Source organism: Petaurus breviceps, unplaced genomic scaffold, assembly GCF_028583685.1.
Source record: "Petaurus breviceps papuanus isolate PSGF00001 unplaced genomic scaffold, PetGlider_PUasm1.0 178, whole genome shotgun sequence".
Taxonomy (NCBI): Eukaryota; Metazoa; Chordata; class Mammalia; order Diprotodontia; family Petauridae; genus Petaurus; species Petaurus breviceps.
Genome location: NW_027185777.1, coordinates 8267173 through 8291168, shown reverse-complemented (window position 1 = coordinate 8291168; position 23996 = coordinate 8267173). Strand labels below are relative to the sequence as shown.

Below are 23996 nucleotides of genomic sequence, written 5' to 3'. Positions count from 1 at the left end.
TAAAATGTCTATACACACATGTATGATGCATATATGCTCATTTATGTGTAATATGTACACATGTGTATGTGTATGCACACATATAGATGAGTCTTTTGTGAACCATTCCTCAGTTCTCTCATAGATTTTACATGATATATATGATATGATCCTATATATCATGATATGATCATGTTATATGAAAACTGTGAGAGAATAAAAGGCGTGTGCCAGAGGTCTCACTTATTGTAGCAATAAGCTGACTTTAGGTTTTCTAAAACACTATGTCAGTGAACTGTAAACTATTGTGATTCTGCCAACCTCTAAAGGTTTCAATTACTGGTTTGGCAACTAGCGATTTATATGTTGTTCAAGACCTACGTATAGAATGTATAAAAGCTTATCACCAGAAAGTTTTACCAAATGATCAATTATTTTGACAAAAACAACTTAATAGGTTGAAGTATGGATGGGTTGCCAACTATGGGTAGATAGGAAGAATACCCACATCATTAAAATCATAGCTCTCATTCGAATTATTAAAGAAGGAACACAAAAGAACAAAGAGCATGAAGTTGTTTTAAACCTAAAATCTTTATCCAGAATACCCAAAGAATTTTCTATATAATAAATCTGAATACTTTGTTCCTTTTTTATTATAAGTTAAAGACCAAGGTTTGGTTATATCATTTCTTTCTTTTGGTTTAGTTTAATATCTGACTTTGTCCCAAATCTGAATTTACTTTATTGATTTTTTTTAAAAAGGTAACGGAAGACAATGATGATCCTGAATATAAATTGTAACACCAAATGGATGTGAGATAAAATTACCAAATCAACCTTTTTTATTCTATATTTTATGGAATATCTAATATAAGTTTGGCAATAACTTACTCTTACACATGAATTCTTGACACTTTCGATTCTTCAGACTTATTAATCAATGTACTCGGCACCAGAGCAATTTTATGAGACTTACTAGTCATCAAAAATTTATTATCAGATAAATCAAAGAAACAACTAGCATCTTAATAGGGTGGAGAAAGTGGCATGTAAAGGATCATTCAAAACTGTGCTTTTTTGTCAGATGCATATTATACTTTCAACTGATATCATGAGACTTCTTTAACATTTTCTTATATACAGATAATCAGTAAATTGACAAAGTTATCTTCTTGACCCAGATTTATTCTTTATCTGTCTTTCACAATTAATGTTTATATAACTGTAAGACTGAGGTTGCCAAATATTCACAAGGAGAGAAATGTGATTTTTTTTGTCCCCAAGTTTAGGTATTTAGAATATCCAACCTGTTTTTCAATTTTCTCATTCTTGTCATGAGAAGGTGCAAATATATTGAAGTAATTTCTTCCTTTTATGAGAGATCATTTAAGTTCAACTCTTTGGCGTCTTAAGCCAAGAGTGGCTTATAACATATGGGAACTGTCAGACTACAATACATGGGCTTCTATTTACATATCTTCCGAATAATCAGTAAATGTTTGGCAATAATTTACTCTTTTATTAAGCTTATTAAGGGCCAGTTTTGTGTTAGCAGGCCCTACTTCAAAGGTAAAATGAAAAAGAATGGGACAAAGATCAAATGTTGTGAGCCAGTTGAATTCTTGAAGCTGATGACGTGGTGGAAAGTTTGGTTGTTATATAATAGCTGAGTATCTTATTGGATCAGGGAACATAGAATTTGACTAATGAATCTGGAGAGAAATCCATTGGCAGAGAAGCTGAAGTGGACAGACTGGCTCAGTTTGTGCTTCTTGGACAGACGGAAAGACTCGGCACTCTGGCTGCCTTACACGTAATTGCATCTGTTAAACAATACCTCTGTTGGAAGAGACCATCCAAAGATGTTATACTGCTTTCTCAAAACAAAACAAAACAATGGAAATGTGTTGGCTTCCACAGCTCAGTGTGTCCGTGTTCTCATAGGTGACAGTGGATAGGATTGCTGGCCCCAGAGTCAGGAAGACCTGAGTTCAAATCCAGCCTCCGACATGTACTAGCCGTATGGCCCTGGGCAGATCACTTAACCCTCTTTGCCTCAGTTTCCTCATCTGTAAAATGAGCTGGAGAAGGAAATAACAAACCACTTCAGTATCTTTGCCAAGAAAACCCCAAATGGAGTCACAGAGAGCCTGACACAACTGATATGACTGAAAAACAGCAGTAACAACACAAGGGTCTCATCCATTCAGATGCTTCATCTGGCAGGGTGTGCCTCAGCCCACCATTGCCTCTTGTCCTTTATTATCTGTATCCTCTATTGTTCTCCTTTACTGTCATGACCCTCGTCTGTATCTGTCTGCACGTCCTCCTTCCATCATCAGCAGTCTGGTCAGGCCCTTTGGGGGCCTCTCTGTTGACTGCTGCATGATCACATGGGCTCTCCAGTGTCCCTGCTTGTGGGGAAGGGTTGGGCCTGACTCACTTTCTTCATGAAAGTCCTTTTGTTTACTCTTTCTGACTGTAAAGTGACATCGATTTCAAAGTATTCATTGTGGTATTATGAGAAGTCCTCGCCTGTTTCTGTTTATTTCCAGTAGACGTTGGTGTTGGTTTGTGGTGTGTTTTTTTTTTTAAATCTTTTAATAAAAAGTATCTTGCTACCAGCAAGTTTATTTTGGAATTGAATTTCAGATAAATCTTGAGGCAACATTTAATAATAACTAATAGTAATGATAACTAGCACTTATGTAACACTTTAGGGTTTGCAAAGAGCTTTGCAAATATCGCTTCATTTTTGATCGTTACAACAGCCCTGTGGGAGGTAGGTACTGTTACTATTCCCATTTTACAGATGAGGAAACTGAGGCATGCATAGGGTTAAATGACTTTGCCTAGGGCCACATACTAAGTATCCGAGCTTAAATTTGAATTCAGTCTTCCTGATTGCAGGTCCACTGCTCTAATCACTGTAGTGCCCATCTGCCTCTCTAACCATTTTGCCCATAAAACATTGTTATATATAGCATAAAACTCTGGTTTGGAAGTGCATGAAAGCCTTAGGAAAATGTATGTTTCTAAAGTTTTGTAGAGAGAGGCCCTGTGTAGTTTTTCTGTGTTTTAGATGAATATTAAATATCAACATGTCTGCTGACGCCTAAGAGAAAGTTAAAATCTCTTACACTTTTGCCGTATAGTAGACCAGAGTTAGAGAAAACAGTGGTTGGCAGATGAGGAAGTGCCCGCATCTTCTTGGCCAGGGAATGAGTGAATCTTACCAAGTGACATTAGTTCTTCTTTGGGTAAAAATGTGGGCCACTTCCATTGGCAGAGTTGACAATCATGCATTATGCAACAGCCTGGCCCCATTCCCTTCCTTTCTCTTCTTTTCTCCACCCCGGCTCTGGCTCCTTTTCCCTTCCAGACCCGGATACATGTGTCTTAGTCTGAGAAATGTGTGTGGTTATCTTTCTTTTATTGAAGACCCCAATGTAAGGGGGGGAACGTTGTACATTATTATGACAATTCTCATGTGTTTTTTAGAATTGTTTAGCCTTTTCATGAAGATGTTAATAATGCTTCCATTTAGGGAAATCATCAGAGTAACAGAGCTGGTGTTTTACTTGGCCTGTAGCCTAGATTGTTTTAGAAACAGTTCAATGTCCACCCCACAGCTAGGCAGTGTCCTGGATACAGTGTCAGACGTTGAGGCTGGAAAGACCCACATTCAAATCCTACCTTCCTAAAGGCTGTGTGACTCTGGGTGAGTCATTCAACCTGAGGCCTCAGTTTCCTCATTTGTAAAATGAGGATACTAATAGTGCCTACCTCACAGCATTGTGAGGATCAGACAAGATAATGTTAGGAAAGTACTTTGAAAATGTCTTAAGGTGTTATATATATATTCTAGTTGTTGTTTGTTTTTTGAAACCTCCAGATTCCTTCTTCAAAACACTCCATTGTGTTTGTGTGACTCCCCATAATCATATATCTAGTGTATGAACAGTGAATTTTTGGTTGTATTACTCCCAGGGCTTGATAGTAATTAGAAAACAGTATGCAAAGATCTTGTCACAAATTGACCCCAGTTTCTCCCCCAATCTAGTCTGTCCTTCACAGAGCGGCCCAAGTCATCTTCTGTGCCATCTATTTCCCTGCAGGAGCCCCTCTTCCTCATTTCGTCATTGTCCAAGTCAGAAGTGTCCCCAGATCCACTCAGACAGCTCTTTGTCCCCTGCTCCTCCTGGCTGCCCTTTGCAGAGGTCGCACTGCATGGGGCAGTCACTGCCATCTGCAAATTCAGCGCCCACTCATCCCTGCATTACCACCAAGGGCCCTGGCAGGCAAGCAGCATCTGTTTTCATGGAAAGGAGAGGACGTGACTCTACCAGTGTAGCTGATGTGCTTGTCTGGATCTCAGCTACAACCCTGCTTCCTCCATGGGCTTGTGGGTAGTGAAGTGGTGAGTGTGAGGAGCAGGGCCTCTTGGCCCCCACAGCCAAGCCCAGAGGCCCTCCTTTAAGATTGTGAAGGAGGGAAGGAAACCCCGCACATTAGTCTGGAGTTGTGTCCAAGGTTAGTGTCAGCCCTTAGGACACAACCCTCCTGACCCTCCCATCCCCTGCTCTGATCAGCCGAGCACCACATCAGTTAGAGCTTCCCTTGCCCTGTGGCTAGCGGACTCTCAGAGATTCTGTTACCCGCTGCTCAGCGGAGAAAATGCCCCTTTGCTCCTCTACTGCTCCTTGTGCTCTTTCCCCAGCTCACATTGTTCCTCTCCATTCCCTGCCCTCCTTCCCCTGCCCTTTCACTGCCCCTAGGGACCAACTCTGACTTTATTCATCTTAGATCTCCTCTTACATTCTTTTCATTTCATAGTCATGGAAACCTGGCTTTTTCTGGAAGATAGGGAATTCCTTCCTGCTTCCTCTAGTTCTGGGTCTCCTTTCATTCCCCTTGGCACACCCTAGGCCAGAAGGGAAGGTCAGCATACACTGTGTCCTGCTGTTCCGTTCTTTCCCTTTTCTACCATCACTCAGCAGCCTTTCTAAGCTCGTTCCCTTCATCCCTGTGATTCCCTCCATGTTTTCCAGTTCCTCGATCATTCTCTTTCCTTTCTCAAGGTCTCTCTCTACCGTAGCCCCTGCCGCCATGCTTGGGGACTTACACAGTCAGTGTCATGCCCTCTTGTGTGTCCTGGTCCATCCCTCCAGTTCCCATGGCGTACCTCTCCATTCCGCTACCCATAAGAGTAGTCACATGTTGTATCCCATTGTCATCCAGAACTGTTATAGCTCCAGTATTTTCAACTTTGAAAAACCGTTCTATCTCTATCTCCGTAACTCCTTCTCTATCTAGACTCAACAGCTAGATGGTGCCGTGGTTAGAAAGCTGGACCTGGAGGCAGGAAGACCTGAGTGCAAATTCAGCCTCAGATACTTACTAGCCGTATGACCCTGAGCAAGTCACTTAACCTCTGTCTGCCTCAGTTTTTTCACTTGCAAAATAGGAATAATAATAGCAACTACCTCCCAGGATCATTGCAGGGATAAAATGAGATAATATTTGTAAAGTGCTTTGCCAGAATTAAAGCTCTGTATAAATACTAGCAAATATTGACTCTGTATATAATATATATATGTGAATACACACACACACACACACATACACACACACACAAGAAGAGACAGAACAGAATATCCAAATCCAGTGTTTAGATGCCTCTGTGGTGAAGAGAATTGCAGGGCAGCTTCATCCCAGGAAGCCCCCTGTGCACAGGGCTAGCGTCAGATGCCGGGGCTCCTCTGCATCTGGAGGTGGAATGGCTCCCCACTTACCAGGGCCACCTGTAGCTGCTTAGGCCACCTGCCTGTGGGACAGCTGGTAGGACATGTAAGGCGTGCATGATAAATGTGGATTAATTATGATGAACTAGAAGCAGTTGAAGTGCAGCCCTCTTGGCCTGGTATCCGTGCAGATGCATCTTCATGTTGCTTTTTCTAATGAGCAGTTTCCCAGACTTGGACCTCAAGGCCCCTCTTCGATGGAATCCTCCTGCTACCCTCTGCGATGTTGAGGTTGCATCAAGGCTAATTTCGTGGTGTGTTATGAGCAAGAACAGCAGAGATTGTGGAAGCTTCCTGTTGGCATTTGTTTGCTCTAACAGCAACACAGATAAATGTTAGAACATCAGAGGATGGCCTATCCTCGCTGGAATTAGAAAGAGCCCTGCCCACCTAGTCAGGCCTAGCCGCCCTGCAGTAAAAGCAGAGTTCTAGGTTTTCCGCTCTTCAGTCTGGATCGTCAGCCCTCAGCCAGGTTTCTGCTTTGTTACTCAGTTTGAGTAACGGGTCTCCAGTGGCAGTCAGCATCATCCTGTGATTTCAGGAGGGCTGGGAGAGAGGAGGTCTTCTACCCTTGAGTACAAAGGAGTCATCACAATCTATACAGTTAAGCGTGTCTATGGAGTATGAATTTAATTCCTTTGAGAGGCCGGGCCAGCCTTTCCCTTATCTCTCATAATACTTCCTAATTTATTTCCTTTTCTGACTCTCTGCATGGGTAGGTGAGGTGAAACATCCCAGGACCCAAGAGTAGACCTGGAAATGGAAGTCCTTAGAGGCCATTTAATCTGACCTCATTTCACAAATGAAGAAGCCGGGCCAGAGACTGAGTGACTTGCCCGAAGACACCCAGTGAGGGTGTAGAACTGTCCTAATATGAATCCAGAGCTTCGGACTCCAAATCCCATGTTGGGATTTTTGTTTGGTGTTTTTTTTCCTTCATTGCAGCATGTTGTCCCCAAGATTTTTTGAACTGGTAGAATTTGGGGGTCTAGATAGAATGTATTTTTTTATATGAAGGCTAGAAAAAGAGGGAGAGGAAGACAGGCTAGCAGAATTAAACCCACATCCCCACTATTAAATTCCATGTAAGTGGATCTTTGTTGTCATTGCCTCCTTCGTTGGTGTTGATAGCAGCTCGACCACAGTCTCATGCTGTGAGGTTGTTGTCTGGGTCTTCTCCTGTTTCCTTTATGGAGGAGCCAAAGCAGGGTTTGGACCCAGCACCTCAGAAGCCAAAGGTAGTTACCGTAGGCTTCCATAAGTGTTCAGAGCTTCTTTTCACCATGACAACCAATGAAACAGCCATAAATATAATTCTATAAGTACAGATACATAGATGAGAGTCACTGTGGCACAGTGGAGAGAATACAGGCAGAGGAAGCCTGGGAGAGACCTGCCTCTGTGACCATGGGTGAACTCCTTCATTTGTCAGTGCCCCAGGCAAGCCTCTGAGACTTTGTGTTGTATATAAGTTGTCAAGCTGTGTCGGTGGTGGGAGCCTGTACTCTGGGAATTGCTTGCAACAATGAATCACATGCTTCAATCCCTCCTTCCCCTAGCAGCACATCAGTTTATCTGGATGCTTGTGCACATGCATAAACACATCTACACGTATGAACTTAACACAATATACATCTGCACATCTATTATGTATGCTTTATTTTTATTTTGCTTTGTTTTCTATTGTTTGGATTGTACCATAATCTCAGTGTTAGTTTCTAATGGTTCTCAATGTACCCTTTCAGTTACTCAATAAACTGTCCCTCCTTTCCCTACTTAATGCTATTTTTCTGTTCTTGTAGAGGATGGAGATTTGAGGCAATAGGTGGAAGATAAAAAACAAAGAAGAGAAAACTCAAGAACTGACCAATTTAATGATGCCGGTATACTGTTCTTACTTGACACTCAAATGCAGGCTGCATATGAATATGTCTCACCGCCCACCTTGTAACCATCCATACATCTGGATATGGCGCTCGAGAATATCTCCTTAGAAACAATTGCCAGCGTTCTGGCAATAATGAGAAATCTTTCAGCTCTCCTGGAGATAGGGGAGTTGTGGAGGATGGAGCAAGAACGTTTTCTCTGCCACAGTGGTACGGAGTACAGTGGAAGGAATCCCTGGACTTGGTCTGGAGCCAATCCCTTGGTTTCTGTTTGACCCAGTTTCTTTCCTGTAAAATGGAGATAATCATCCTCCCCTGGTGGTTCCCTGGGTGTGTTGTGAGGATACTGGTAGGGCCATAGCCATGCGGATGGGAAAGTGTTTTACAAACCTTCAGGTGCTCGACACATGTCAGGTTTCATCATCTTCTCCTTCTTCCTCTTCTTTCTTCTTCTTTTCCTTACAAGACAGAAGTGAATTGGATGCTACTTCAGAAAAAGAACCTTCTGTCTCTCAGTGTTGCCTCTTGTAAGACCCTTTCAGGAGTGTGGACCCTTCTGAGCATAGTCCCAATGAGGCAACATTTCATTAGGGTAAAACCTTACCTTTTATAGTTAGCACAGGTGTTCTCCATTAAGAGAAAAGGTTAAATTTTTCTTAAATCTCATTTTAAAGCTGTTCTCAATTATTATGTGAGACACAGTTCCATTGGGAACAATTACATTTCTTCCATTGTACTAAAATAATACTTAAAATGCAACAGACATGTAAAAATCATACTTATATGTTTAAAAATTACTATAATAAAATCTTTGTTTTCCAAAATTTAATAATAGCATCAGCATCATCGCTTATCACACTTATATCACTTGAAGATTGGCCATGAGGTGGCCATTTGGTGGGGAGAAGCGCTATGGTAACTCAGGAGTACACTGGACCATAGGATCATAGATTGAGAACTGGGAAGGACAGCCGGCTAGACTTAGAATCATAGATTTAGAATTGTAAAAGAACCCTTAAGGTATTCTGTTCTAACATTTTACAGATGAAACTGAAGCCAGAGAGGTCAAGTGACTTGCTCAGAGTCAGGCAGGGTCATAATGACAGAGCCAGGATTTGAACCCAGTCCCTGTAAGTCTAAAGCTAGTGTTCTCTCTGTGGTCTCTTGGTGCCTCCTATAAAAACTGACTAAAATATAAAAGATAATTAGAATGTATTTGTCAGTGCAGTACACCATTACATTTAGTTTCCTTTTAGCATGCTTGTAAAGGGCTTCTTAACTGTATAGTATCTTCCTGGGTACTCTTCTTTTAGTTAATGAGATGCATCTGAATATCATCTTACATGATTTGAATTTTTACTGTATTTTGGATCTGTATTCAACTTTGAGTCATGAGAATGCTGAGTGGAAGCAGGAAAGTCAGATTAGAGAAGCATCTGGTTTAACTTGGAATCAATTTCAGAATAAATTAGTGGCATATTACGCCAAACAGGATTAATTCGTAGCAAGGCCTGTGCAGACTCTTATTTAGGATTTTAAAATGAATATTTCTTGCACATTTGAAATCGTGGGGTCAGTGTTTTCATCAAAAATAGTTAAGATTTGACTGCTGTTTTGTGATCCAGTATTGCCAAGAGATGCCTTCTGGTGGAGTGAAAAGGGGATGGAACTAGTTCTAGTTCTTTCCCTCCGCGTGACCTAGAGAAAGTCACTTAGGAGTTCAAACCCAGGGTTCTGTTCACAGAGTCCCCTACCTGATGAGGAATCAAATGTATATTACGAAAGCATCTTGTAAACTATTGAGCATTATACCGAATTTAAGAGGGCTGGGGTGGGAGGCAGGGGGTGATTGTTCCATTCCATTTAGAACGCTACTCATCTATAAGCACGACAATTTATCATTATATCATGTGTTTCTTGGCATTTAATACTTTATGTCTGATCAGCTTGCTGGCACTTAGCAGTTCTTCCCATTGAGTTTCTAGGTGTTGCAGATGTATTCCTCTAGTTGTTAATAATAGTTGTCACTAATATCAATAATGAATTATTTGAGAATTGGATCCAGTCCTATGAGTTCATCATTCCCCAAGTATAGAAACTCCACCCATGTAGATCAGCATCTTCTCCATGACCTGTTTTTAGAGAGGTGCCCCAGACACTGAGTGTTGAAGTGATTTCTCTTTGATCACACAGTGAATATGGATCAGAAATAGGGCCTAAATCCAGGCCTTGCTGCCTCCAAAGCCAGCCTTTAGTTAATATGCTGTACTGCCTGAATACAATTATCACTGTTGTATTGTTATGAACTCACACTTATAAAATACTCAGAGCCCCCTCCCTTCATAACTAGCCTGTTTGGTCTTTCAGAATATTACTACCATTTGGTATAACTACCATTTGGTAGTTAAGGATATGGCCTCAGAGTGTTGCCTGTGGGTTTTTACATTAAGTGTTGAAATCACACCTAAGTCTCCTTCTGTCTGGTTTCCACACTGCTGTGTCCTCTTTCATTTAGCTCCCCTCTGCTGTACCTCACAGAAAGGCTCTTCTGTAGGTAGAGTGTTGGCCTTCCTGGTGCTCCATTTTCCACAGGTTGGGCCAAATTGTCCCAGCCCCACTAGCAGATCGATCATAGCCATCAGTCATATATTGACATTATTATTTGCTTCCATAATTCTGACTGTCTCCTTCGTATGAAATATAAATAACACATCAAAGTACAGTCCCTTCTGTTCAGTCTCAGTAAAATTCACTTTTCTTTGTACTGTGCTTTTATGAAAATGATTGCCTTCTAACGCTAATAATGAAAGTATTCTTATCCCCTTTTTACAGAAAAGGAAACTGAGTCTCGGAGAATCTTAAGTGACTTCCCCAAAGTCACATACTAGTAAGTGGAGGACCCAGACCCCAAACCCAGACCTCCTGACTCCCAAGTTTCAATATTCTTTCTTTTCTACTAAAAGAGGGAAAAAATATAATTTAAAGGCTACTGACATTTGAAATTTCAAATTCAATCCAACTCTTTTTACATCTGCCCTGGCTTAGCTGTATTTTATGGATAAGTCTTTATAAGCTGTATGAGACAGGAAGAAAAAAACACAAAATGGAAGTTACAAAGGGAAGGAGTTGCGTGGGCAGGGGTGGGGAATAGATGGACTCCAATTTTATACTATCAGGAATTAGAGGTGGTGAGATTTTCCCAGAAAAACAGACCATTTCTTTCCCTTCAAATTCTCCTTTGCTACCTAGAAGGTGCTATCAGGAGATTTACAGTAGATGAACCATAAAGATCATCTAGCCCAAAGTCTTAGTTTTATACCTGGAAAAACTGTGTCCTGAGGAGATCAGGTGACTTTTCCAAGTTTACACAGTTGATGGTAGCAGAGGAATGCCAAACATTCCCACCATAATTTTCAGACACCATTACTTTTATCAACATCGTCTCCAGGGAAAAGACAATGCAAGCCATAGATATGTGACCAGAACAGAATCAAATTAGCTCCAAGACTTGGACAATTATGGAAGTTTAGAACTGAAGGGGATCTCAGAGGTCATTAAGTCCAACTCCTTCATTTTATAGGCAAGGAAACTAAGTCCCAGAGAAATTGATGGACTCTTCTATGGTCCTGTAATTAGGTCATGGAATACCTAGGAGTGAGCCCAGATTTCCTAACTCTCAATTCTTCTGTGGCATCATATTGCCCCCAAGCCCAAGATTTCTACTTTGCTGTGCCCTAGTCAGATGACTCTGCTGTTGGTGGGCCCTAGATATCTGAAGCCAGCCAGCCACTCAAACAGCTGGTATGGAAAGAGAGCAGGTACTTGCTTACCTTCTGTAGATAAAAGTTGGTTTCTAGACCTGTGTACTTTACTGCCTTTCTTTGGCATTCTGGCAGGTGACTAAGGCCTCTTATGCCAGAGTTACAAGCAAGGTGTCAACCCAAGTTTTCCTGAATCTAAGCCTGTCTCTTTGTGCTCTACCTCATATAACTATTTTCCTACATAAATATTTTAAACAATATATGGGATAACTATGTCAGGAAATTCCCATCATGTACATGTTCTTGCTATGTTCCCATAAGAATGTTGTTGTAATTGTTCAGTCTTTTCAGTCATATCTCACTCTTCGTGACCTCATTTGGGGTTTTCTTGGCAGAAGTGGTTGACCATTTCATTCTCCAGTTCATTTTGCAGATGAGGAAACTGAGGAAGACAGCATTAAGTGACTTGCCAAGGGTCACACAGCTAGGAGGTGTCTGAGACTGAATTTGAACTCAGTGTCCTGACTCCAGGCCTAGTGCTCTATTCACTGGGCAACTTAACTGCCTTATTGGGGCCCTGTTGGGTCCTAGAGTTAGGATCCTAAGTTCAGATCTGCCCACACACAAAAATTCTGTGATCCTGAACAAGTCTCTTAACCCTGTTTGCTTCAGTTTCCTCATCTGCAAAATGAGCTGGAGAAGGAAATAAATGTTTAACCACTCCAGCATCTCTGCCAAGAATACCCCAATATGGGGTCATGGAGAGTCTAAAACAATCAAACAACACCAAAGGTGGTTATTAGAAACAAGCCTTGTTCTCTTAAATGTTTCAGCAGAATTCTAAGAGCTTTTATATACGTATTTTAAAAAGTAAAAGATTCCAAATAGTCTGCCTCATTGGTTGACTTATGTTGAAGCAGTGAGTCCTGAAATGTACAAGAAGAAGGTAATAGACAATGATTTTTTTCAGTACTATTTTGTGTAAGACATAGTATATCTTATAGCCATTATATACATGGGCTTTTGTGAACAATTTGATGAGTTAAATACCATTTACACAGTGTAATAAAGACACCAACGTGTATAACCACCTGGAAATCTGCTGAATGCCTGATTTTTCTGTCTGCATCACAGAAAAATGCATATCCCCAGGATGGACAGAGGTCAGAAATGAGGTTCCTGTCATGGCAGTTTGGTTCTTCTTAAACATAAATGGAAAGAGTCAGTAATGGGAAAGATGAGAGGGGAAGGGGAGGAGCGTGTAAGAAAGCATTAGTGTGTGAGGGCCCTGACTGTGCCTTACTGTAGGTTGAAAACTGAGTAAATGAGAGTTAATGAACCAGGGAAAAGAAGGAAGTGTTCCCTGTGAGCCTTTCCAAAGTAGTTAAATGTTTGTTTGTTATGGGAGAAAGGGAGATTTGTTCTTATATGTCCTAGACTTCTTAGGATTTTAGAGTCAAAGAGGACTATCCTGAGATGATAGATCTAGAACAGGAGGGACTTTACAGGTTCCCCTCGTTCAAAGCCCTTATTTTACAGGGGATACATCTGAAGTCAAGGGCAGCTGGATGGGGCAAATGGGCAGAGCCCTGGACTTGGAGTCAGGGAGGCTCATCTTCATGAGTTCGGATTTGGCTTTAGATGCTCGCTGTGTGACCCTGAGCAAGTCACTTCCCTCTGTTTGCCTCAGTTTTGTCCTCTGTAAAAATGAGCAAGATAAGGACCAGAAGCAAAACCCCTCCAATGTCTTTGCCAAGAAAACCCCAGATGGGGTCGAAAAGAGTCAGAAGTGCCTGAACAATAACAGCTGACATTCAGAGCAGTAGACAACTTGGAACAGAGGCAGTGACATAGGTAGTATTTAACTACATATATAATATAGATATTTAACTACTTTGGAAAGGCTCACAGAAAGAGTCAGGACTCCAACCCAGATCCTCGGACTCTAGCTTCAGGATTCTTTCCACCAAACCACGTGGTTTCTTCAAGATGAACAAGAAAGATGAAACCCTAATGCATGAGCAAAGCACAGTGGATTAAATCTGTTACCTGAATTCCAGAGCCACCCGGGTCAGCCACATCATTTCTCAGAAACTGAAGGCCAGGTGCTTAGGATGATCACTGAGCTGGGACTCTCTTTTCATGCATGAGAGCTTTGTGGCTCTCTTTTTAAGTTCTGTACCCTGATTAACAGTAGCACCCACCTCCCAGGGCTTTGGGGAGGATTTTCAAATAAGACCATATTTGTAAAGCACTTAGCACAGTCCCCGGAACATAGTTAAGTGTTATATAAATATTAGCTATCGTTAGTATTATTATTATCAACCAGGAATAGTCTATTATAAGAAACATGACATGAAGAATTACAGTATTTCACATCTTGTCAAGGTATTTCTTCTGCATATAAATTTGTAGGTTGAGAGCAGTGTGTTGTGTTAGATAGAGAGAGGGGCCAGCTTCTAGTAGGTGGTAGTTACATGACCTCACACAAATCACATAACCTCTCCATGCCCCAGACAGTTCTCTTAGACTAAAAATTACAGAGAAATTGCCTGTCTGCCTCTGTGGAGGGAAGTTTCCATGCTGGGAGTTGCCCACAATGATTACATATATTATAGGTCTAAGCCAAAATAATAATAATAATAATGTTCCTTCAAATCATTCATTCACCTAACATTTCTTAAGCAAGGCACTGTTAGGCATTGAAGATAAAAAGGAAAAATGAAAAGCTGGCCAAGGTTTTACATTCTACTTTGTGGGAGTGAGAGGCAGTCCAGATATCATCTGCAGGGCCTACATTAAGTGCGGGATAATTTAGGGAGGAGTGGGGCACGTCTCTTAGTTAGAACTGGTTGCATTGTCTTAGTGCACACATCATCAGTATACAAACACTGATACACACAGTCAGATGCCAGCCTCTCTATGTTTTCTGTAGCTCTGAGATGATTTATCATTCTAAACTTCATCGTTCAGGTTAGTTCAATTGCATTTTCTCTGGGGTCTACAGATGGATTTGGTGAATGATCAACAGATCTAAACACAGAAGCTTAGCTGCAGAATAAAAATGGAGTTATAAAATAAATCTATAAAATAGTCATAGATAAAATGGTGAGCTGATCAAAATTAATCATAAAAAGAGCAGGAGGCAAAATGCAGACATCCCCAAATCCAAATGGTTGTATTGGTGGGAATGACGATTAATTATTGAATTCCAAGGATAGGTACATTATAGTCTCAAAAGATATTTCAGGTTTACAATTGACTAGCCATTTTTATGTGGCAGAATGCCATCTTTGCATATTTATTAAAATTATTCATAACTGGCTCCTGTCTAGATGAGCTATTCAGTTCTTCTGCCTTGATCCAATATATTATCTGGTCTATTTTATCATGGTCCTGTAATAGAAATTTGTCTAAATTTTAAAATGATCCATGAAACATTTTCTGAAAGTAGTATCAGCATCTTCTAAATACATATTTTATCATTTCCATTTGGTTTAATGCAATCATATAGAAAGGTTTGGTAGGACTGCCCTGTATCTACAGTGAGTAACTTTTTTTTAAATAGACGAATGGAACTCAGATAGGAATCTTTGTTCGAAACAAGGTAGCAGGTAAGTTAATCTTGTAAATGTTTGTGTGTCAGTACATTTCAAACACCTAAAAATGTGCAAAATAGTGATATTAGCAACCCCCATTTACATGTAACAGCTGAATGTTTACAAAGTGCTTTTCTTACTGCCATCTTGTTTGTCAGGTAGGTCTTGCTGGTGTTATATTAGGCTGGTTTTATGTGTGAGAAGGGGTCCCTAACTGAGGCTTAGAAACAGGCTGAGTGACTTGTCCAGGGTCACACATCTAGTACATGTCAGAACTGAGGCTTGGACCTGAGCTTTAGTTTTGGTCTTCTGATCATCAGACTAGAGCTCTTTTGAAGTCTGGAGAGAGTTCATTTTTATTTAAATGATTTGATGGAGACCTGTGTTTGCTTCTGTATAAAACAGTATTTTTGTGTCAGCATACCATTGTGGCCATCCTCACTGAGTTAAGTCGGAGGCTGCAGGAGGCCAGACAAAAGTTAAAATCATGGTGTTTGTCTCAGGTACAAAATCAGTTACAGTGCAGTTGGTAGTATTTCTATAGGCACGTGAAAATAAATAATAACTGACGTTTGTGTAGAGCTTTAAGGTTAGCAAAGCTTTTCCTAACATGTTTTCATTTGATCTTAACAACTTCCTGGTAAAGTGGGTGTCATCGATAGTAAAATATTTTTATTCATGAAGGAAATTGAGGCAGAGGCTAAATACCTTGCCTACTGTCCAATAGCTAGTAGATGTCAGAGGTAGAATTTGAATCCAGACCTATCTCCTGACTCCAAGACCAGTATTCTTTTCACTCTTGCCATACTGCCTCTAAATAAATCATGTATCATCAGAAGGATGGGTGAGGAGAAAATGAGAAAGAGGAGTGAAGAGAAGATGGCAAATTAATAGTGTCACATCAATAGCATTATGCATTCCTTGAGCTCCCACTGTGTGCAAAACATTTTATTAGACTCCGCCTACACATAGAGGGCCCAAAGCAATAGCCCTACTTTCAAGGACTTTACAAATTCAGATTCGCACAGATTTAAAGTTGGATAAGGATATTTTACAGTGTCTGACAGAATAAACATTTAATATTTTGTCCATTTCCCTATTTATCCATCTATGTCTATGTATTATCCCTCTCTGTCATAGATAAGTTAAGTGACTTGGCTTTGGGCCATAAAGAGGGTAAGTAGCCAAGCCAGGATTCAAACCCAAGTCCTCTGACTCTCCAGGCCATTTTTCATCCTTTCCACTTGTCCCCTCCGAATCTCCTTTCAACTGGGAAATAGGATAATCTCTCTGTGGGGATCAGGTGTTTGGAGTGTACAGATTTCTCTCCTATGACTCAAGGTCTGGCCCTCCAGGCTTTATGTCCATAAAGATTAAAGCACTCGAGGTTTCATAGATTACAGAATCTCAGTCAGCAGATGAGATTTCATGTGCTATTTATGCCATTTACCTGTCTGATTTATCTGCTGAAGCTAACTTCCTTTCCCCAAAACCTTTTTGTCCTCTACTTACTGAAAACTGAGCTCAGAAACAGAAAGAAAATGAATGTCAATTATTTGTATTACATAAAGATTTTTGCCTCTTCAAAGGATTCTCAGCAGGGTTACTTTAAATAAGGAATTCCTGTAGTTCATTGAAGTCACAGAATTTTATTGCTGAAATATACCTTAGAGATTCTCTAGTCCACAAAAGATAACCTGATCTCATTTTGCAGGTAGCAAATCTGAGTCCCAGAGAGGTGATATGCATTGGCCAAAGTTGGATAGCTAGTTAGTGCCAGAGTTGGGATCAGAATGCATATCTCCTAGCTTTTAGCCTCATGATTTTTCCATTTTTCTCTGCCCCCTGTCAGTTTGTAGACCACATATGAAATCATAAGAACAGAAAGAGTGATTTAAGGTGAATTGTTAGATGATGCTCTGGCCAATTGAAGATCAATCAGCAATTAAGGAGATAAAGGCTTTGTGAAATTACAGTATAAATGATGAGGGGAGGAGAGTCATCAGGAAGTGACAATAATCTTTTTAAAGCATCAATTAAAAATTATAATGTAAATCAATGGGGATATATTTTTATCTCTCTCATAAAGAGATGTTACATCAGGGAGCCATTGAAATACAGTTATTCAGAAGCATGTGTCATAACCAAGTCATACTGAAATGGTGTGTTCTTTATACTTGTCATTGAAAACCTGCTTCTCCACTAGCATCTCTTTAGGCGATGTCCCACTCAACCTACAGTGGGTCCATATTCTTTCTATTGTATAAGGTGAAACATGCCTGGTCCCCTGTGGACCTCGTGTTGGGGAAAAGATGGGAACATAATAGAGCTGGTGGATTTGAGGATAAACCATACTTTCAGGAAGATGATTCTTGGGGGCTTTCCCACCATTTCACATAGCTAAGCCTTTAGTTAACTCCTAGGGAGAGGGGAATTACTGTAACACATCCCAGTACCTATTAAGTCCTATCATCTAAACCCCTACAGCTCCTGTCTCTGGCATATTTGTCCTCCACAGGCTAGGTTGGTACAGTGGGTAAGAGCACTGTACTTGGAGTCAGAAAGATCTGAGTTCAAATTTGACTTCAGATAACTTACTAGCTGTGTGTTACTTGTTTTTCAGTCATCTATGATTCTTCCTAACCCCATTTGGGGTTTTCTTGGCAAAGCACAGTACAGTGTATTTGCCATTTTCTTCTCCAGCTCATTTTACATATAAGGAAACTGAGGCAAACAGGGTAAGTGACTCTCCTGGGCAAATCACTTATATGCCTAAGGTTTTTTATCTGAAAAATGAGGTTAATAGTACCTACCCCACAAAGGTTTTGTGAGAATTAAAGTGAAGTCGTATATATAGTGCTTTGCAAATCTTAAAATGCTAATAAAGGCTAATTATTATCATTATTAGTATATGTGTAATATATTCAGCGAGAAAGGCTTTCTCCCCCTTAAGTCAGCCTGATCTCACATTTATTAACTTCCCTGTAAGACTATCAGTTCTGTGAGAGCAGAGTCCCATCTATAAGCACCTGTGCTTATGGTATAGTGGGGTGGAAAGAAAACTGAGTTGGGAATTGAGAGACTTTTAATTTTAACTCTAACATCCTAGGCAAATCACTGTTAGCCTCAGTTTCTCTATCTGTAAAGGGAATGCCTTAATGTCAGTGCCTTCTTTCTGGCATCATCTCCCATTTATCCTGTATTTAGCTTGTTTGTACATGGTCATTTCCAGGTTTTCTCTCTCACTAGACTGTGAGCTCCTTGAGGACAGGGTTGGTTTGCCTTTCTTTGTATTGCCAATAATTAGTACAATTCCAGATGCTTCATAGTCTAGGTATGAGTCAAGGGCTTTGTAAGCCTTAAGATGTTATAGACATGGGATCTAGTACCTGTAATTTTATTAATGTTGTTGTTATTGTGACCCCTTGAATTTCCTGTTTGACAAATGACATTGGTTGGCAGAGGGGAAAGAAAGCAAGAGACAGGGATGATAGTGTGTATAATTTCCTCCAAGATTGCTTAAACTTTGAAAATTAAATTGAGACCTTTCTTCCTTATAAAATAGGATAATGTGGCCTTAAAGAAGATGCATCTGCATTGTATATTTTATTGGCTTCTATAAAAATTTTCAATAAAATAAAGGTCAGCATTTGGCCCATAAACAATATTTGCACACCTCAGTCCCTGTTGTGATCCCTAATGTAGATAGAGGCATAGAGCAGCTTGATTTCAAAAGTGCTGCATTACACATGAATGTGGAAAAGAGTCTTTACTTGTTACATGGGGAGTATGTTTCCTGGAGGTTTCTGCAAACCTTAGACTCTAGTGAAGCATCCAGTAGGCAAAGGGAATTCCAAGAGGAATCATTGACATTGTGGAGCTAGGCAGGCTTGACCCACCACATGAGGCAGATGGATTTGCAATGCACTGAAAAAGGTGCTGAGCTTGGGGGTTATGGGACCTGAGGCCAAATCCTAGCTCTGCCCCTTATGTCACTTAAGCTCCCTGGGTCTCATTTTCCTTATCTGTAAAATGAGGAAATTGGACTGGATATCTCCTAGAAATCCTTCCCACTCCAGAGCTATGATCCTGTCATCCCATTCTCTTTTTTTTTTTTTTTTGCATTTTAGATAGCAATTGGGGTTGTGACTTGCCCAAGGTTACAAGGCTAGTAAGTGTTAAGTGTCTGAGACCAGATTTGAATTCAGGACCTCCTGACTCCAGGGCCAGTGCTCTATTCACTGCACCATTTAACTGTGCCATCCTGTTCTCTTGACTTCAGTTTGTAGAATGAGCAAAATGGCATGACCTCTGACTTTCTTGTTGGCCTTGTGGGCCATGTGTGAGAGACTCAGCAGACCTAGGGGAGCCTTTTCCAGGGTATTTCCTGTGATTGGTGGCTCTTTATGCGACCCTTCGCTATTTGCAGCTTGACCACTTTGCTTACCAGGCTGCACAGTTTCTCTCTGCCTCCCAGGCTGTACAATGGGTGAGATAATGGTACAGGGTTTATTGCACAGAGCTATTTTGAGACTTAATTGAATAATGATTGTAACCCACATCAAGATCATTAGATGAAAATGTTCAGAGTCATGGGGTGGCTCTTTCCATTTAAGAAAGCCTATATCCAAATGAGTAAATTATACCCGCATAGTAAACCATCCTCCCCTATCTCCTCTCTGATCCCTTTCAGGCTCCTCTCATCTCATAATTTTGAGGTCATCATAAGCAGAAATGAGCTAGAATGTTGGAAATAACCCCCATCCACCTCTCAAGCATAAACCTATTATATCCAGTGGCTCATTTAGAGTTGACTTGGAACTGGCCATTCTGAGTTTAACCTCACTTTAAAAGAGATAAGTCACAAACCGGCTACTCCCAAGCTCTCTGTTCATCCAGCATATACATCCAGCTGTGGTATGTGTATTAATCCTATGTAAGCAAGTAATTAACAATCAGGTTCCAAAATGCTGCCAGCTGGGTTTCTTCAGTGAATTACATCTGTTCCTCTCTTTTCATCCAGAGCAAATGAGCAAAATACAAGCTCTCTTCCCACTTCAAACTCACAGTCATCTTCTAGGGAGAGCAGATTTAACCCTAATAGATTGAGAATACCAAAACAGACTTCTTTGTCACTCACGGATTTGCCTTCAATGTAAGCCTTCTGTATAACTTTTCAAACTGGTAAATGTCCTCCTCTGCCCAAATTCTTCTGCTTTTTAATAATGGCAGCCAAAAAAAATAAAGAAGTGCTCTAGCCTTTTCCTTTAATTAAAATGGTCCTTTGTGAATATGTTGTATGAGAAGCTAAAAGACCTAACTGCAACGTATTGAAGTTTAGGGGACTCCTTCCCCTCAACTCTAACAAAGACTTCAACCAGTTTAAGCACTTCCTATTTCTGCCTGCCTTTGTCGAGGGAGTTGAATGGGGGTGGGGGAGAGAGCTTGCTCATTTGAAACCCAAAAATAAGATTCTAAAGCGATGGATAGGGATAGAATTAGCCAAAACTGTTGCACAAGATTTTTATCTTGATGTTGCCCTCTCAAACGTCAGTGTGAGCTAGAATATGTATCATCAGATACACATTTGAAAAACATGCTTTCGTTATCCCTTAAAAAAAATTAGTCATCAGCAAAACTGATGGATGTAACAGTGGGTAGGTTGCTTCTCTTTAAAGTGTAGAGTATTCATTCTTGAGACATCCTCACTGACTAATAGAAATTCGTTTCCTGTATATCCTCGGCTTATGATTCTGCTAATGCAACACAATTCACCAGGTAACTTGATGGTAATAAAAGACAGTAGTAGTCAGTGGGCCCAGGTTCTCCTCTACTGCTTTTTCCTGCTACTGAAGCCTATTGGAACCCATCCAAGCCTTTCCATTCTGTATGTAATCCTTGTAAACATTTTCCTATGAATCTATCATACCAGAGCTACCCAATGAGCTAAGTTTTTCTCTAATGTTTCATGGACTCCAGGGCAGCACTTGGGTTGCCTATCAGTTATCTTACTCTGAAAACGAGGTATCACCTATGTAAAACTAGAGAGGTCTTAGGAGCTGTCTAATCATCATCGGCTCACAAAGCTGGAGTTGGAAGGGGGCTTAATGCAATCCCTTCATTTTCTAGATGAGGAAAGTGAGATTAAGAGAGATGGGAGTAGCTTCCACATACAGGTGGTAATTGGAATGTTTGGACTTCAAATATGTCCTCCAACTCCAAACCCAGTACGAATTCTCCTGCACCAGGCGTCTTTGGTGGTCACGGAAGTTTTCAGAGATGACTTTTCTGGCATTTTTGTTTTCACTGGCGTAGGGTACACCAAGTGAGGACAGCACTGCCCAGTGCAGGTCAGTACCTGCTCCACTGCTTGGAGGCTCAGAGCTTTGCCTCCAGAACTGACAGCTTAGTGACTTGCCCAAGGTCACACAGCCAGTAAGTCCTTGAGATCCAAGCAACAGGAACCAGAGTTGTATGGACTCCAGGGAGGGCTCTCCGTCAACTCTGCCATAGCTGCCTCTCCTACACGACTCTTTAGAAGCCTCTCATCCTTGGCATAGCCTGCATCTTTCTTAGATTCACTATATGTTTCCGTTGCCCTTTGGGTCATCTGACATTATAGGACGCTGTGAGCTATATCACAGTGAGTATAATCTCACTGGGGAAACATTGGTGCTGAAAGCATAGGCTTTGGCCCCAGAGGGAAGCTGAGAATGCTGAAAGGGCCCCAGAGCTTTCCAAATACAAGTAGTTCAACTCTTCTTCACTTATGGGCCTGTTTCCTTTTCAGTTTGCACTGACTGCCTAATAAGTATGCACTGATTGCCCAGTCAAATGGATTACCCATCCAAGTACAAATCAAAGTCCAGGCAACATGTACAAGGCCATATGCAGTGAGAAGGTGACTTCTCCAGGGTCACATAGCCTGTGTGTATCAGAGAGTCTTAAACTCAAGTGTCCCTAAGACTGAGGCTAGCATTCACTCTGCCTGTCACATCCTCCCTTTTAAGAAAATCAGTAACTTCATAAACTGTGTTTAGAGTGAAAAGTTAAGGTAATACACTGTGAATTTGAGCCTTAAAAAATGGAAAGAAAACCAAATCTGGAAAATTTACTCAGAGTAATAGCTCTGTCAACATTCTTAGTTCTTAATTCTTCAAATTTTGACTCTTCAAATCACCATCTCAATTTCTTGAAAAGCTGTTGTACTTGTACCTTGTTTTTTCTTACCAAGCAGAATATCTGGTTTAAATAAATCCCTTCTGCTTGTGTTATCCTGGACCAAGAAGGACTTGGTACCCAGGTTCCCAGGTATAACTGAGAAAAAGGCCTGGAAGTTCCCATTTTGAGGGAAAATTCCCTAGCGTGAATTCTGAACGCCTGTTATGAAACTCCACCAGAGCAGACTCGGTCAGAATCAATATTTCTGCCCGGAAGCCACATAACCTCTTGAGCAGAGATTAATGTGGTCACTGTTGGACTCTGTGTTCTCAATCGCTAAGTATGTGCACTTGTCATTCATATTTTGTTTTCAGCTTGTTTCACTGACAGAACAATCTCAGAGGGATGAAAGTAGAACCAGCCTCCCTAGTCCTGCCCTCCACAGCATTTACATAGTTCAGGCTGGAGAGAAAGAAGGCTGTTTGTTAGCTGGGAACATTAGTTATTCTTCTGTTTGTATATAAGCTGCTGAAAAAACCTTATTGACAGTCGCTGAGTTATTGGTCTCATACTCTGATTTTTGCCGATTAGTATTTCTGGTGATTAAGTGGTACTGGAGAGACCAAAGTGTTATTTATGAAAAGACGTAGTTTAAAGATTTTTTTTTAGACCTTGTGTGATTGTTTCTGAGGGGTTTAACATTGTGTAGTAATATACAGTGTATTTAAGAAAATATGTTATAAGCAGATTCAGGTTTTAACTTTCTGTTACAGGCTTATGTAAATAAAACTGTGCTGGGAAGCTTATATATATGGCAGATGGGAATGTGCTCATAATTCAAAAGCAGACTGAACCAACTAATTCCAAAAGCAGTTACTAGCTGCATTGATTTCTTCATCTTTCCCCCTCTCCCATCAACCTTCCCCCTCTCAAATCCATTGGCCGAATCCTTGAGCACATGAAATGTTGAGTATTTCCAGTTCTTAGAGACCTGTGATTGGTCCTAAGGCTGTTGTGTTGTTGTTTTTTTTGAGACATAACCTAGTGACTCTTTACCTCAGTACTTTCCTGTGGTTGGCCTTCATCCCTTCAGTTTTTAACATGCCATTTCTTAGTCTGCTAGAGCAGCGATAAATTTTAGACAGAAGATACTTTTCAACGTAGTAAAAATCTAATTGGGACTATTCTCCCAGTGAGGACTAACTGGCATCATTAAGTATTTACTGATCAAGTATTGTGCCCTTTCTCATAGGCTGTATCTTTCCTAGTTAACATTAATAGTAATGATAAGAGCATCCAACATTTACATAACACTTCTAAGCTTTACGTGGATATCTCATAATGTAATATCTCATTGGATCTTCACTAGAGCCCCGTGTGGTACAGTAGATACTCTCATTATCCCAATATCATAGCTAGGGATACTTGACTGTTTGGGGGTGGAGGCAACATATGCCTTGATCATGATTATACTTATTAAATTCTTGTCCAATGCCTTGGTCTTTCTGTCTTTTTAGAGAAGAGAGGTAACATTGGGTCATATGTGGTGAATAGTGATGATGATGATAGTGATGATGATGAACATTTTATTTATACAGTTCTTGAAGGTTGGGGATATGCTGTAGATGTATTATCTCATTTGATCATAAAAATTAATTAAAAGTTAAGCAAATACTACGTGGATTGACTTGCCCCACTTGCAGCCTGTATGTGGCTTCTAGGGTCACAAGCACCCCTCCCCATTGCTTATTGATTGTTGGATCACACACCCGGAGCTGGCCAGTGCACAAACAAATGTGGGAT

The 23996-nt window shown here is 40.6% G+C and overlaps 1 protein-coding gene across 4 annotated transcripts in view; it reads left to right on the top strand.

Annotated features, from left to right (window-relative positions):
* The window catches only part of RSU1 (Ras suppressor protein 1), a 245625-nt gene that overhangs the window by 140521 nt on the left and 81108 nt on the right, over positions 1-23996 (top strand). The window contains exon 9 of one of the 4 annotated variants that reach the window (XM_069086254.1): positions 7589-8472. The exons of the other annotated variants lie outside the window; for them this stretch is intronic. Coding sequence (XP_068942355.1) covers position 7589 — 1 coding nt within the window. The 3' untranslated portion in view covers positions 7590-8472. Of the gene's footprint in view, positions 1-7588; positions 8473-23996 lie in introns of those variants that run through there. 4 annotated transcript variants of the gene reach the window in all.